Source organism: Lissotriton vulgaris, chromosome 6 (genome assembly GCF_964263255.1).
Source record: "Lissotriton vulgaris chromosome 6, aLisVul1.2, whole genome shotgun sequence".
In the NCBI taxonomy this organism is placed as follows: Eukaryota; Metazoa; Chordata; class Amphibia; order Caudata; family Salamandridae; genus Lissotriton; species Lissotriton vulgaris.
In genome coordinates, this window is record NC_141694.1 from 222602048 (window position 1) to 222616038 (window position 13991).

Below are 13991 nucleotides of genomic sequence, written 5' to 3' on the forward strand. Positions count from 1 at the left end.
TCTTTCACAAATTAAGCACTGGATAAACCCATCAATCAGTTGGTAGTTAGGAAAAAGCCCCTAAGGAAGTCTTTCAGTAGGGTCTTTCGGGGATAGTCGGTAGCCAAGTTTACTAGGTAGTTTCACTGGATACTGATCCTGTAAACTGGGGCATAGCTATCAATAATGCAGGCGGTGATGCTTGACAGGGGTAGGGGGGTAGTACATTGCTGCCTGGCCAGATTTAGTGAGTGATGTGTTTTTGTAGCGTGTCTGATTTTTAGACTTTTCCTGAGGAGGGAGGACTGCATTTTTGTTTGAGCCTAATTTACTTCTGCCGTAATGGAGGCGTGATCTTAAGCACATGTGGAGCCCTGCTGGTCACATGAGTGCTGTTTTGTCAGGTCTGGTCCCCTGATATGTTATTAGGGTTGTACTTTATTGTCATGTATAAAGTGTGAGGCCAAAAGCGCTTTTGGGTTGTTCAGCATGTAGACCCTGTGTCTATATTGCCTATTATAATGTATTAATAGTATTCCCCAAATAATCATGTTTGCCTAGGGGAGGACGTCAATACCAGATATTGTTTCTCTTTTAAAATAACTTTGGAGAGAAATAAATACTTTTGCCTCCATCTAGCTCGACCCAGCTTGTATTGTGATAACCAGTGCAACTTTACTCAAAGGGCCTAAAGGCCATTGTTTTATTTACCCTTTAAAATGAATTAGGAGAATGTTTTATTAGCACCCTTTTTCGAATGTTGGTAGCTGGTCAGCCAATCAGAATTCTCCCTTTGCGGACCATAGCAACAGTCCATGTCTGTAAAGAGAGCATTGGGTGGTTGGTTACCAGCTCCCTCTCCCTCCAGCCTGCTCTGCTTTATTACCCTTCCCTTCTTCCTAGCAGTGAATTCAGCTCATGGGTTGATGGGGGAGGGGATAAATAGCCCATACGCAGCTCAGGCTCTTTAATCCAAAACTGCTGAGTATGTTGCGCTGTTCTAGCCCTTCCAGATTGCTGTGCGCTCCTAACAAGAATCTTAGATCTCTGGGTGCTTTCTCAGTTACGCCATCTAGATTTAAGAAAGCTAGATGAGGTGGTAGTAGCTTCCTTGTAGGAGCCACCAAACTCTGGAATTCCCTTTCACTCCATAATAGATCTTCACCCTCTCCGCTGGCTTTCAGAAAGCTTAAGACCTGGCTTTTTAACCTGTTATTTTCTACGCAGCATGCTCTTGTTTCCACACCTGCTTCTAGCGCCAGGACACCCTCGGGTATACGTAGGGCTATATAAATGTACTTAACATAACATAACAAAATTACTAAAACCATTGCCAAAGCCGATAGGTCACAATGGCTAAAAACTACTGGCTTTGCCAATGCTTATTTCCTATGGCTTCAAAAATCATTGCCCCGTTCCTGATGGTAATAAAAATTATCAATAGTTTACACAAATATGGTAACTCAATGAATAGTATAAATAAAGTGTTTATTTTGGTTTACAACTACCGTCCAACCTTTTTCCACATCTCTTTGTGTTCCAGGATGATCGGATGCACCCCTTTCATGATTGTGTCCTATTTTTTCCTGTGGTTTGTGCCTCCTTTTGTCACAGGACGTGTTTTCTGGTACCTGGCCTTTTTCTCTCTTTACCAGGCCTTGACTACGGTAAGTGCAGCTATCATCGTCATGAGAGATTGCAAGTCACCCTCATTTTTTGATATATAATAATGATTTTGTATCTGTAAAGTACTGTGCATATACATATTTTTGCAAATTTGTAATTTGTGTTAAATTAGAAAGTGCACTAACAATCTTGTGACATGTTTGTGATATGTAAAACCGCAAACATAAATACATATATCAGTACAACAGCGAATACTCTGTCAGAAATTGTTCCAGGAGAGCATGGGGTACGCCCAGTGCATCTTATAGGTGGATCCAGGTCCAGGCTGGATACCCAAAGAAGCCCTGGCAAATTGTGTCAGACCAGCCCCCATCCGGGGCATAGCGAGCGTGCCTGACCACTCACTACTAGGAGGGTTTGGGGAGAGGGATTTCCCTTGAGAAAATTTGTGAAAAATGGCAAAAATGGTGCATTCTACAACACATTTTTCATTATAAATTCAATCGTAATAGCTTTTAACCCCTTCACTGCGGCGGCTAACCCCTTCACTGCGGCGGCTATTCCGCCGCAGTGCTAAGGAGGCGGGGGGCCGCGCGTCACGCCCATGCTGGTGACAGAACCGCTCCGTCACCAGCCGCAGTTGCACTGTGCTCATGACAGAGCGGTTCCGTCACGGCCCCGCCCGCTCAATGGAACTCTCAGCGCAGGCGCGGAATCCGTGCCGCGCAGGTGTGCCGAGCGGGCCATGATGGAACCGCTCCATCATCAGCACAGCGCGACCGCGGCTGATGATGGAGTGGTTCCGTCACCAGCAGGGGAGGGGTTAAGGCATCGTAAATGATGACAGTACACTGGGAAGCCCAGTCATATGCACAGTCATTTTTACGGTAAACACAAAAAATATGATGTCAAGCATTAAACATGAATTTAAATATAACATAAGTGTATACATTCACTGGTAAGCACAGCCAAGAAGTTGAGAACACAATGAAAGACGATTTTGAAAGATGGTAGCATCCTCCACCCCAGTAAGCAGCACGGCAGGATCGGTTTTAGAGTTGGTGGTGCTCAGTACGAAAATATTTTTGGGTACCCCCTTAATGAACTCCTCCATAGATTCTTTCACTATCACTCTCCAAAAGTACCCGCCCTCTCTCCATAGTCCCTTTCTCATAGGTATTTCATTTGTTTTATAATGCCTCTCATACCAGTGTATGGTGCCAGAGCCCTGCATCACACACATACACATACAGAGACAATGAATAATACATGCGTAAATCAGTGCATAGAAAATGTTACATAATACAAAGGGGACATCAGGATAATAAAAGACTGGGGGAAAAATGTAAATTTCTAACCTCTACCATGCAGTTTGCATGCAGCTCTTTGGTGGCAGTTCATAGCTCACTGTACTATATTATGGTTGTAACTTATGAACTGCACAGTAACAAAAGGATTTCTATGACAAAAGCAGTAACCCACGGAGCTAGCCAAATAAAATACCGTTCTGTGATATGCATGTACATGTTCTTTGCAGCGGGTATCTTAACACACTGCATTACTTTAGATGAGCTAGAGCTGCCACTGGACAAAACTCCGATCCCTCTCCAGCAAAAACATGAATAACAGGAGTTATCTTGACATTTTTATTGTTGCCTCAAAACCGCTGGATATGAAATGAATTCTGCTATGGCTGCTTTTATACCCATAACAAATTGCAAAACACAGTGCCCCCAGGCTCAGCAAAAAACCGATCCCCAGTAACAAAACCGGCCCCCACCCTGCCAGTCTCCTGGGGAAACGCCCAATGCCCTGTACGGCCAGTCCGGCATTGGGTGGACCAAGGCTTACCCACTAAGATTTGTGTTGTAGCAAGTGGAGGCTCTAAAGATGCTCAGTTGCAATAATGATTCACTATGATTCACTAAACCTGATTGAGATTATACAATAAACATTGCGGTCATGTTGCATGTGTCACGAGTGTAGTTTTCAGAGTAGTTCTGCTCATAAAGAGCTTGGTGTGTGCCCATGTATTAGGCTCTCTCTTTCGTTTAACTTTTCAAAAACATTTTTATGGTTAATTTTAGCTACTGTTGGTTTACCTATTCAAGCTCTTTGTAAAATATGACTTATTTATTGTGAGCTTGAAAAATGTCTTAACCCTGCGGCGTTATCAGTCTCCAGCAGGTAATGACTGTATTGGTGTTAATATTTTGGGAGCCACCACCCAACATACCCCCCTGCCCCCCCCACCGGCCCCTTTTTGATTCCTGCAACGTTTGCTTTCAGATCAAATTTTCCGATTAGCTTCTAAATCATGGCAGCATGCATAACAAAGGAGTCTCTTCAAAGTTACATCAAAGGCTGGCGATGGGAGATACTGCCGCTGATTTAAGATCATTTTTTTCACACTGAAGGTGAGAACAAAAATTGAGAGTCCGATAGGGACCCATTTTAGCACATGGTTGTTAGGATTGCTGGTGCTGAGCACTGACAGAACCCGACCAAGTTAACGCCTTGGACAGACCTTGAGGAGCAGAGATGTGGCCTAGAAGCCAGAGCTGCCGATTTTGGGAGTGGAGAGGCAAGTTTGAATCTCGGATCTACATTCTGTGAGTCTGGCCTAAACGCCCAATCCCTCCATGCCTAAAACAACGTGTAATGTCCTGTGCTCACCTAAAGAGCTCTAATGCCCTTTCGCCACTTCTGTGCTACATAAAACTGCAAATAATAGATTCTGTGATTAATAGAAAAAGTGTGTTAAGAAGTATTAGAGAGGTGCTTTGGATCCACCCAGATGACGAGTTTCCTTCCTGCAAGATTTCAATTGGACAGAAGCTGTGTGCCCCTGCTGAAAGAGAGTGCTTATATTGCACAGATCATGCTTCAATACAGTAGGCACAAGTTGCTTTTGGTGGAAAGCCAATGATAAAGGCTGTCTCCTTCTTTGGATTAGTGGAAACATTTATGTCAGATGCCTTAGACCTGGTCTGTTTATTATGAAATGATACGACAAAGGCAGTAGACCTGACGTATTTACTGTGAAAAATGTGAAAGCCTGTTGACAGAAATGTTGTTACATGAAATATCACTAAAATACCTTAGTAAGCAAGGGTTATGTTGCTGTTTACCCCTTCAGGGTAGAAGATTTGCACTGTGATAATCCTTGTTAGGCCCCTTAAAGAGGGTTTGCATATTGCTCGGTCTACTGTAATTTTGTATATGTTTGTCATTTTTTATGGCAAAATTTGTGGTTGCCTTGTAACAAATAGTGTGCTCAGTACAGTGGGCCTGTGTTGGCTATGATGACAAGCCAATGAAAATGGCTGTAGGCCTGATTGGTTCATTGGGAAAAGCACTCTTTTTAATTATTTATTGGATGGAGGATCCATTCCATGCTCAATTTCAAAGGGCATGCTGATAACTTTCTTAAACACAGGGAAACCTCCTACTGAGCACTCTTCATATAGATCAATAACGTTGCTAAATTCAGATGATAAGATTGATAAAAAATATTGGCTAGCTGTATAAAATATTGTCACCCCCTATCTTATTCAGAAAGATATGATACGTTTTATTGTCTTTAGGACTTTATGTTACAATGCACATTATATGTCAGAATTTAGTGACATTGTTACAACAGATAGAATTCCAGCAGCAACTATCCTGCTGGATGTGGAAAAAGCTTTTCACCTCAAGTTACAGATTTTTGTTTGGAATATTAGAGAAATCTAAATTCCTTCGTAAACTCACGGGGTAGTTATTAGCTCTGTACAAAGATGCATCTGCACAAGTAATTGTCACAGCCAATTGGCCAATCAAATTTTTCTTCATAAATGCACCTTTCAGGGTTGCCCCTTTCCCACATGCTTTTTGCCCTTTTTTATCGAATCAGTGGCCCACCACATTCATCTTAATAATTCTATTTCTGCACACCTCTCTGAAGTCTCAGTGATTAAACTTTATGCTAATGACAGTGCTCTATCCTAATAAAAATGTGGCCATTCAAGCTATAAAAATATACACTCCACTGGAATGTTATAATATTAATGAATACAAGACTGAATGTCTTTCGCTCAATATAACTCCCATTATTCTGGCATGAATATTGAAAGAAAATTCTAATAAAAACCCCAAAGCACACCTAGGGGTATTGTTTTCCGAACAGTGGGAGGATTTATTTCTTAACAACTACATTCCACTAATGAAAAAACTTTAGAAATTGTTTCAGTATCGAAATCTCTTTCTTTATCAATTATCGGGCAGATTGAGCTAATTAAGATGTCGATTCTGCCCCTAATTTATTTTTACTATTTCTTAGATTTTAGCTTTTTTGCTAAATTAGAATTGGCCTTAATTTCTTTTCATTTGAAACCAGAAGTATCTGTTATTGGACATAAAAGTCTTACAATTATGCAAAAAAGACGGCGGACTTAGTCTACCTGCCTTTCTCTTATATTAGATGACATCTTATATCTTACAGATTTAACGTTTCTCCATGAGATCTTCATCTTTTGATAGCTCCTTCATCACAATGATGCTCAGTAAATTTGGCATTCATAATTTACCCAGTCGTACAAAAAACCCAAAGCTTCCAAAAGGAGTCAGACATAAATCGTTAAATAATAAATGTACCATATGGCAGAAAATGTTTGCACAATATAAAATCCATGTGGTACGTGCTGAAGCTCCCCTATCTGGCTGTAGACATCTATTGCTGAGTTTGTCAGATGGGATGACACATATATCGTTGAAACTAGCAATAACAAAAATTGGTGTTTTTTAAAATGCACTAGACTTAAGAATTTCCAAAGGCTTCTCACCGTAACCTCGCTAATAGCACTATTACTATTTCTTATATGTACAAATAAATTCAATAGTCAACAATCTATCAAAATAAGAGATTTTCACTGCTACTCAATTAAGAAAATGTTTTTCAGGTTATAAACAAAACTGCTCACTGACTGAGATGTTGGTACAAGGAACAGCGACCAGAGCAAGATTCTATAACTAATGAGATGAGGTTCAAATGGGAAAGACGTTTTGCTATACACTTGGATAATAAGCAGCGGAAATGCTATTTCAGACACGGCTAAATATGAGATGGGCAAATTTCCATTCCATATTTTTTTAATGGATGGATGATACAAGACACACCACAAATTATAAGAAAATGTTTCTTTTGACTACCAGTTTATGTCCTAGATGTCAATCAGGTCTTTAAGTCCCCCTTGGAGATCTGCAGTTCCACCCACACCATGGCAGTTGCCGCCTCATGTCACTGATGCAGATGGGGAATGGGACATTGAACAGGAAAAAGAGACAAAGTTGATGTCACATGTATGCTTTGCTAGTGGTGGGCACTTGAGTGCTTAGACTCAAAAGAAGAGTGCAGTCAAACATGTTAAATTGGTCATTGACTGCATGAGCTCGGGGTTTCACGAGATGTCCACTAGCCCGAACTGGAACCATGGGCACAAGGGGAATGGAGAAGCTTACACTTAGCGCTGGGGAATGTAAAATATATCAAAAGAGATCACTTGAGAGACATGAAAAATACAGAGAGAGATTACTGGATGCACTGGTAAAACATCACAAATAGCAAGTATCTAACAGATCACAATTGAAGACACAGGGGAGAGACCTTTTGTAAGAAATTGGGTTATTAGTTGAGAGGTGTGGAAGCTCCACTCAGACAATCAACACAATCCTTGTTGATTTGAACCACAAATGTCGAGAAATAAACCTGTGCTTAACCCTCTGGTAGCTTGGCACAGAAGCATTCAGGCTTAACTTAGAATAAATGTGTAAAGTAGTAATGCAGCACCCAAGCAGTAATAAAGTGAAAACACCACAGAAGAAAAATCTCAAACCAATTTACAAAAAGAAGAGCAACATTTTATGAATGAAATAACACCATAACAACAAAAAATCATCAGTACCTCATGGGGATCAGGACTCGCTACAGTAGAGGCCATCAGCAGTTAGGACCAGTTGGTGCTGGTCGAGGTCTAAAGGTCCCACTTTTATACCATGTGCCAGACTTTGTGTGGGAGAATTCCCTGGCCTACTCCCAAAGCCGGCTCTGGTTAGTGCTTCCCCCGTGGCACCAAACTGTCTACAGTGACAAAGGCAAGGGCAGGCCTGGTGTGAGGTAATGTGGTCGTGAGGTTCATTGCCGGGTGGTTGGCCGCCCTTCCCATTTCTACCCCTAACGTAGTCCTGACCTTCAATTAGTCCAACACTGGGTAGAGTTGGAAGTATGTTTATTTTAGGAATAAAGCTTGGGGTATTTCGTCATATAGTCTCTTTAGCCCCTTGCATGCAGCCGCGATTCTGCGCCTGTGCAGCAAAATCGTGAGTGGGCGGGTTTATACCGGCCCCCAGCCGCCATCAGCACACGAGCGCCGTAGTGCATGTCGGATGGGGGCCGTCATCAGCATGCAAGGGGTTAAACAAGGTACATGTGAGTCCTTTGCTGGAGATTCCTGGTTTCTCCCCCTCTGGCTCTGTCACGTGGTAGGTGAACGTGGACCCAAAAGAAAAAGGAAAAATAACAAAGGCTTTAGGCTTCTATTTAAACTCTGAAGCACACGGGGAAGGGTAAGTGCACCATCACTAGTCCCTACAGTGTCGTGCCTAACGTGAGGGAATAAATGGTGACTTTAGTGATAGCCCCTTATCCGAGCCTACTGCCCCTGAACAAGCCCCGAGCATGCAGCGGGTACTTACCTGCTGCCACGACCCTCCTGGGCCGTGGTGTTGGGAGACCAAGCCTCCTTGTCATTGGGGAGTGCAATGGTCCCGGGCGCGGCGCTCCTGGAGCTGTTTTGCCACGCTGTCTCCTCCTGGCCGATGCACGATTCCCGCTCTGTTCCTTCGGTGAGAACCACAGCGGTGTCTTCCTCTTCTTCCATTTGGGTCGAGTTCCTCTGCTTGTCCTCCGGTTTCGTCACAATTGCGTTCTCCTCCGCAGACACAGCTGACCGCCATTCCGCATACCGGCTGTGATCTTGAACCTCCTCTGGCATGGGAGCCGCCCCCGACGCTAGAGCGTCAACTGCACTTCCTGGTTCAGTGGCGGCCGTGGCCATGTTGAGTTGGTCGGCGCCATTCTCGGGAGGGACACCATCACATTGCCTTCCCCCTTCTGAATGGACGATCGGGCCATTCTAGGACCGGGAACCTGGAAAGATAGGCTACGTTCGTTTGGAGTTTTCCAGGTACATGGATGGCTTCAAAGGTGAAGGGCTGCAATGCAAGAAACCACGGTAAGACTTTGACATTAGAGTCTTTATGTAAAGAGAGCCACGTAAGAGGAGCATGGTCAGTCAAAACTAAAAAGGGGCGTCCCAAGAGATAGTATTGAAGTGCTTCCATGGCCCATTTTAGTGCCAAACACTCTTTCTGCAATGGTTGCATATCTGGTTTCTCTAGGAAACAATTTCCTGCTGAGATACAGGACGGGCTGTAGGTCTCCGAAATCATCTGGTTGGGACAGTACAGCCTCAAGGCCCCTGCCTGAGGCATTGTTTGCAGGACAAAGGTCTTTTTAAAATCTGGTGCTATTGGACTTATCCGCTGCCTTCGACACGGTGTCTCACGATTTGCTTCTCTGCCGGCTGAGAGAGATAGGATTGGGAGGCATGGCCCTGTCCTGGATGGAGAGCTTTCTTTCCGGGCGTTCTCAGGAAGTCAGATTGGGCTCCCATAGATCCACCGCCAGGGAGCTCACCAGGGGTGTGCCACAGGGCTCATGCTTGAGCCCCACATTGTTTAATGTATATGTGGCCCCCCTGGCTGACCTAGTGAGATCGTTTGGGTTTATACCGGTGTCCTACGCCGATGACACCCAACTTCTGTTCCCCTTTAAGACCTTCTCCCCTGCTTTACAAAGAACATTTGCAGATGGAATGAGGGCAGTTTCTAAATGGATGGCCAACAACTGCTTACAGTGCAACGTGACTAAGACCGAGGTTGTACTATATGGGGAAGCAGTAACATTATGGTCCAGTGATTGGTGGCCTGGTGAACTAGGACCCACCCCAATCCCCAAACAGACCATAAGAAATCTAGGTGTGTTATTCGATCAGTCACTGACTTTTAAAGATCATGTCAACCAGGTTGCTGGCACCTGTTTTGGGGTTATCTCTCTGTTGAGAAGGGTGTTTCCTTTTCTCCCAGATCACCACAGAAAGACCTTGGTCCAGGCTCTGGTCGTTAGTAGACTGGACTACTGTAATGGCCTTCTTTTGTCATCTAATGAAGGCCAATTTAACAAGCTACAGGTGGTCCAGAATACGGCTGCGAGGTTAGTCATGAATGCTCCACCTAGGACTCCCTCCCAGCCACTGTTGACCGAACTGCACTGGCTGCCAGTACGACTGCGGACCAAATTTAAAATCTTGTGCACAATTCATAAATGCCTGATGGGGATAGGCCCGAAATTTCTCAGCACAGTCTTCACACCATATGTCCCGGGCCGTGCACTACGATCCAGCAACCTCCAACTCCTCAAGGTTCCCAAGATTAAAAAAGCCCGTCAAGGAGGTAGAGCTCTGGCCCATGCTGGGCCTGCTCTGTGGAATACCCTTCCCCTCTCACTAAAGCTCAGCTCTGATCATTTATCTTTTCGTAAAACCCTGAAAACATACCTTTTCTCTAGCATTTAATTTTACTCCCCCACCACTTATTGGTATTGTCCGGGCACAGTTGCAGGTTTCCCCTGGATGGCAAAGCGCGGAGATACCCCTTCGGGGGTCTATTCAGGCGCTATAGAAGCATATAAAATAAATAAATAAATAAATAAATAAGGACTGTAGGCGTGCAGGGAATCCTTTTTAGTTTCTGGAAGCTTTCTGCTTGGGAGGCTAACCAAAGAAGGTGTTTCCCTGTGTGTTTTTTGTTAGGAGATCGGTGAGAGGACTAGCTATTTCAGAGAAACGTGGAATAAACCTTCTATAATACCCCACCAACCCAAGGAATGAACGAACATCTTTCTTGCAGGAGGGCCGAAGTATCTGGGAAATAGCTTCTATTTTACTGACTTGTGGCTTTATACAGCCCTTACTGATGGTATATCCTAGATATTCTATGCTGTCTGTCCCAAAAGTTGTTTTCTTGGGGTTGTGAGCCCTGCCTGTTTTAGAGCCTGAAGCACCGCTTCCAGGTGTGTTAAATGGGTTTCCCAGTCCGGACTATAGCCGCTGAAAAGTAGCGGGAGCCCCATGTAGGCCGAAAGGCAGAACTTTAAAGTGATATAGACCCATGGGTGTTGAGAAGGCTGTTTTTTCTTTGGCTGAGGAGGTTAGAGGTATCTGCCAGTAGCCTTTGGTTAAATCTATGGTTGTCATTATTCGAGCATCCCCCAACCGTTCGATTAACTCGTCCACCCTGTGCATTGGGTAGGCATCAAACTTTGATACTGGGTTCAGCTGACGGAAGTCTATGCAAAACCTGATGCTCCCATCAGGTTTTGGGACGAGAACAACTGGAGAGGACCAGGCACTGTGGGATGGCCCAATTATACCTGCTTCTAGCATCGCTTTTACCTCTTGATCGACTGCTTTTCTTCTAGCTTCAGGAATACGATAAGGTTTTAACTTAATTGGTTGGGATGTTTTTGAAATAATATCGTGTTCTACCAAGGTAGTTCTCCCAGGATCCCCGGATAGGACAGTGGCATATTCCGCCCACAAGTCTAGCATTTGTTTTTTTGTTTTTCTGTAACTTGTGTCCCTAAGTGAATAGGGATGTTTTCCTTGTCTCCATGGGGTACGTAGGACACCTCCATAGGTTTATGTACAGTTATGTGACAAATGGATGAGTTTAGGTTTGTGGTATCTGAAAGGGGAAGGGGCCCCTCCCAAGCTTTCAGTAGATTACCATGATATATCTGTCCCTCAGTTTTTTTGTGGGGGACATCTACTCGGTATGTTACCGGAGTTACTTTAGCCAATATTTTGTAGGGACCCTGCCAGGTGGCTAATAGTTTCTTCTCTGAACTAGGTAATAGAATGAGTACCTGATCTCCTGTCTTAAATTCCCTAAGCCTTGACTGCCGATCGTATTGTTGTTTTTGTTTAGTTTGAGCCTTCTCCATGTTTACATGAACCTCCTCCCACAAGGAAGACACAGTATCCTTTAAACTGGCTGAATATTGAAGCAGTGGCTTGCCCTCGTCTTCCTCTTCTGTCCATTTCTCTATAGCCATGTCTAGGAGTGTCCTGGGTTGTCGCCCGAACAAGAGTTCAAAGGGCAAAAAACCTGTTGATTTTTGTTCATGTGTCCTAATAGCGAACAAGATCAGGGGAAGCTGCCGGTCCCAATCTCTCCCTGCCTTGTCTATGCTCTTTCTTAGTATAGTCTTAATTGTACGGTTGTATCTTTCTACCAACCCGTCTGTTTGCGGGTGGTAGACTGATGTGCGTATCTCTTACTTTGAGGATATTACATATTTGTTTAATTAAACAGGATATAAACGGGGTTCCCTGGTCCGTTAACAATTCGTGAGGGAACCCCACATGAGAAAAGAAGGTAACCATTGCATGGGCTACAGAGGAGGTGGTCGCTAAGGAAAGGGGTATGGCTTTTGGGTATCTAGTAGCGTAATTTACTATCACAAGGATGTACTTGTGGCCTCTAGCAGAGGGGACTAGGTGACCCACCAAATCCATCCCTACTCTTTTAAAGGGGACGTCTATGATGGGGAGGGGTTGAGGTGGCACTTTGGGAATGACTGGGGTATTGACCAATTGACAACGAGGACAGTTACTGCAGTACCTGGCTACTTCCTGATATACCCCGGGCCAATAGAACTTAGGCAACAAATATTTCAGAGTGTGCTCTTTACCGTAATGCCCACCCCCAGTCTTGCTGTGGGCCAAGGATAGTACTTCTTCCCTATAGGAGCGTGGTACCAACAACTGCTCTTTTCTTTTGTCTCCCTCATGAGTAACCCTATATAAGAGACCCTTCTTCACAGAGAAAAAAGGGCCTACCATATCAGGGTGGTCCTCCTGCACCTGGTTCTAGGCATTGAGCAGTGTGGTATCATCTCTTTGGGCAGTTCAGAAGCTTACTCCTGTCTTGGGTGACGTGTCTGGAGAGGTAAAGATAGGAGTGGGTGAGAGGATTTTTGACTGTAGATACATAGTTTTTTCTCTCCTTTTTTCTTTGCAGGTTTTTGGGATTTTAGGGAACGTTTCCTCTATTTCCTCGGCATAGAATGGAGCGCTTTCTAACCAAAGGGCAGAGGGAGGGGATGGGGTGTAGGCCTGGAGATACTCATGGAACCTAGGAAGGTCTGTTCCTTACAGTACTCTCTCCGGGAGGTTTGGAACAACCCCTACCTTTCTTAATTGAGACTCTCCTTCTATGTCCAATAACACCGTCGCTAATGGGTACAACTTTCTGTCCCCTGGACGCATGTTACTTGTATGCATTCTTCCCTTATCAATTGAGATTCCCGTACCAATGACTTGTCAACTACCGTGTAATGGCACCCTGTGTCTATATATCTGTTTTTATACCTTTCTGGGGGTTCTCCCATCACCAACACCCTCCCTCAGGTATACCCCACCTCCATGCGTTCTTGTGGGGGAAGACGTAAAGGACAATTAATTACGGGCTATGTGTTCCCACTCGGCACAGTGGAAACACTGGGGTCCAGTTAAGGGGGTGTTTGGAACTGGTGGTCGAGTTTGGGGCTGAGAAAACCTGGCTCTTTTGTTCTACAGGGAGGGGAGGAGGCCTAACGGGTGTCCTTGGGGTTCCGATTGGGGTTTTATGAGACGGTGCTGTAAACTCTGGGGAGCGGTGAAAGGCACAGGCTAGGTCCACTGCAAGGGTTACTGTCAGGTTGGGATATTGCTTGATCCATGTTCTGGTACTGAATGGTAGGGCCTCTGAAAACTGTTCCAGGTAGACTTTTTCAGTGAGCTCATCCACAGTAGAGACAGAAGGTTGTAACCAGCGATTACCCAGGTCCCTTATACGATAATACAAGGCCCGGGGATTATCGCCTGCTGTCCATTTTTCCTTCCTAAAGCATGATCTATAATACTCCTAGTCGCACCCAAAGTGTTCTAGGATAGCTTTGTTTATGTCCGTGTAACTGGTAACATCTGCCAGGTTGGCTGCTTGGTATGCAGCTTGTAATTCCCCTGACAGAAGGGGTGCAATATACTGTCCCCATCTTTCCGGGGGCCAGGTGGCTGTAGCTGCCACTCTCTCAAAATCAACAAAGAAATAGTCTGTGTCGTCTCCTGGTTGGACTTTCTGAAGAACGGACCCAGGTGCATTCGGATGGAGACGGGCACTAGAGATAACGTCAGTGAGGCGAAGAACGGCAGTGTCTTGAACTTTTTGATTTGAGGTTAGGAGAG

At 44.5% G+C, this 13991-nt stretch overlaps 1 protein-coding gene across 1 annotated transcript in view; it reads left to right on the forward strand.

Moving 5' to 3' along the window:
* MFSD2B (MFSD2 lysolipid transporter B, sphingolipid) overlaps positions 1 to 13991 on the forward strand; it is a 286777-nt gene that overhangs the window by 105536 nt on the left and 167250 nt on the right. Inside the window, exon 4 of the mRNA XM_086926264.1 lies at positions 1523 to 1646. Coding sequence (XP_086782390.1) covers positions 1523 to 1646 — 124 coding nt within the window. The remainder of the gene's footprint in view (positions 1 to 1522; positions 1647 to 13991) is intronic.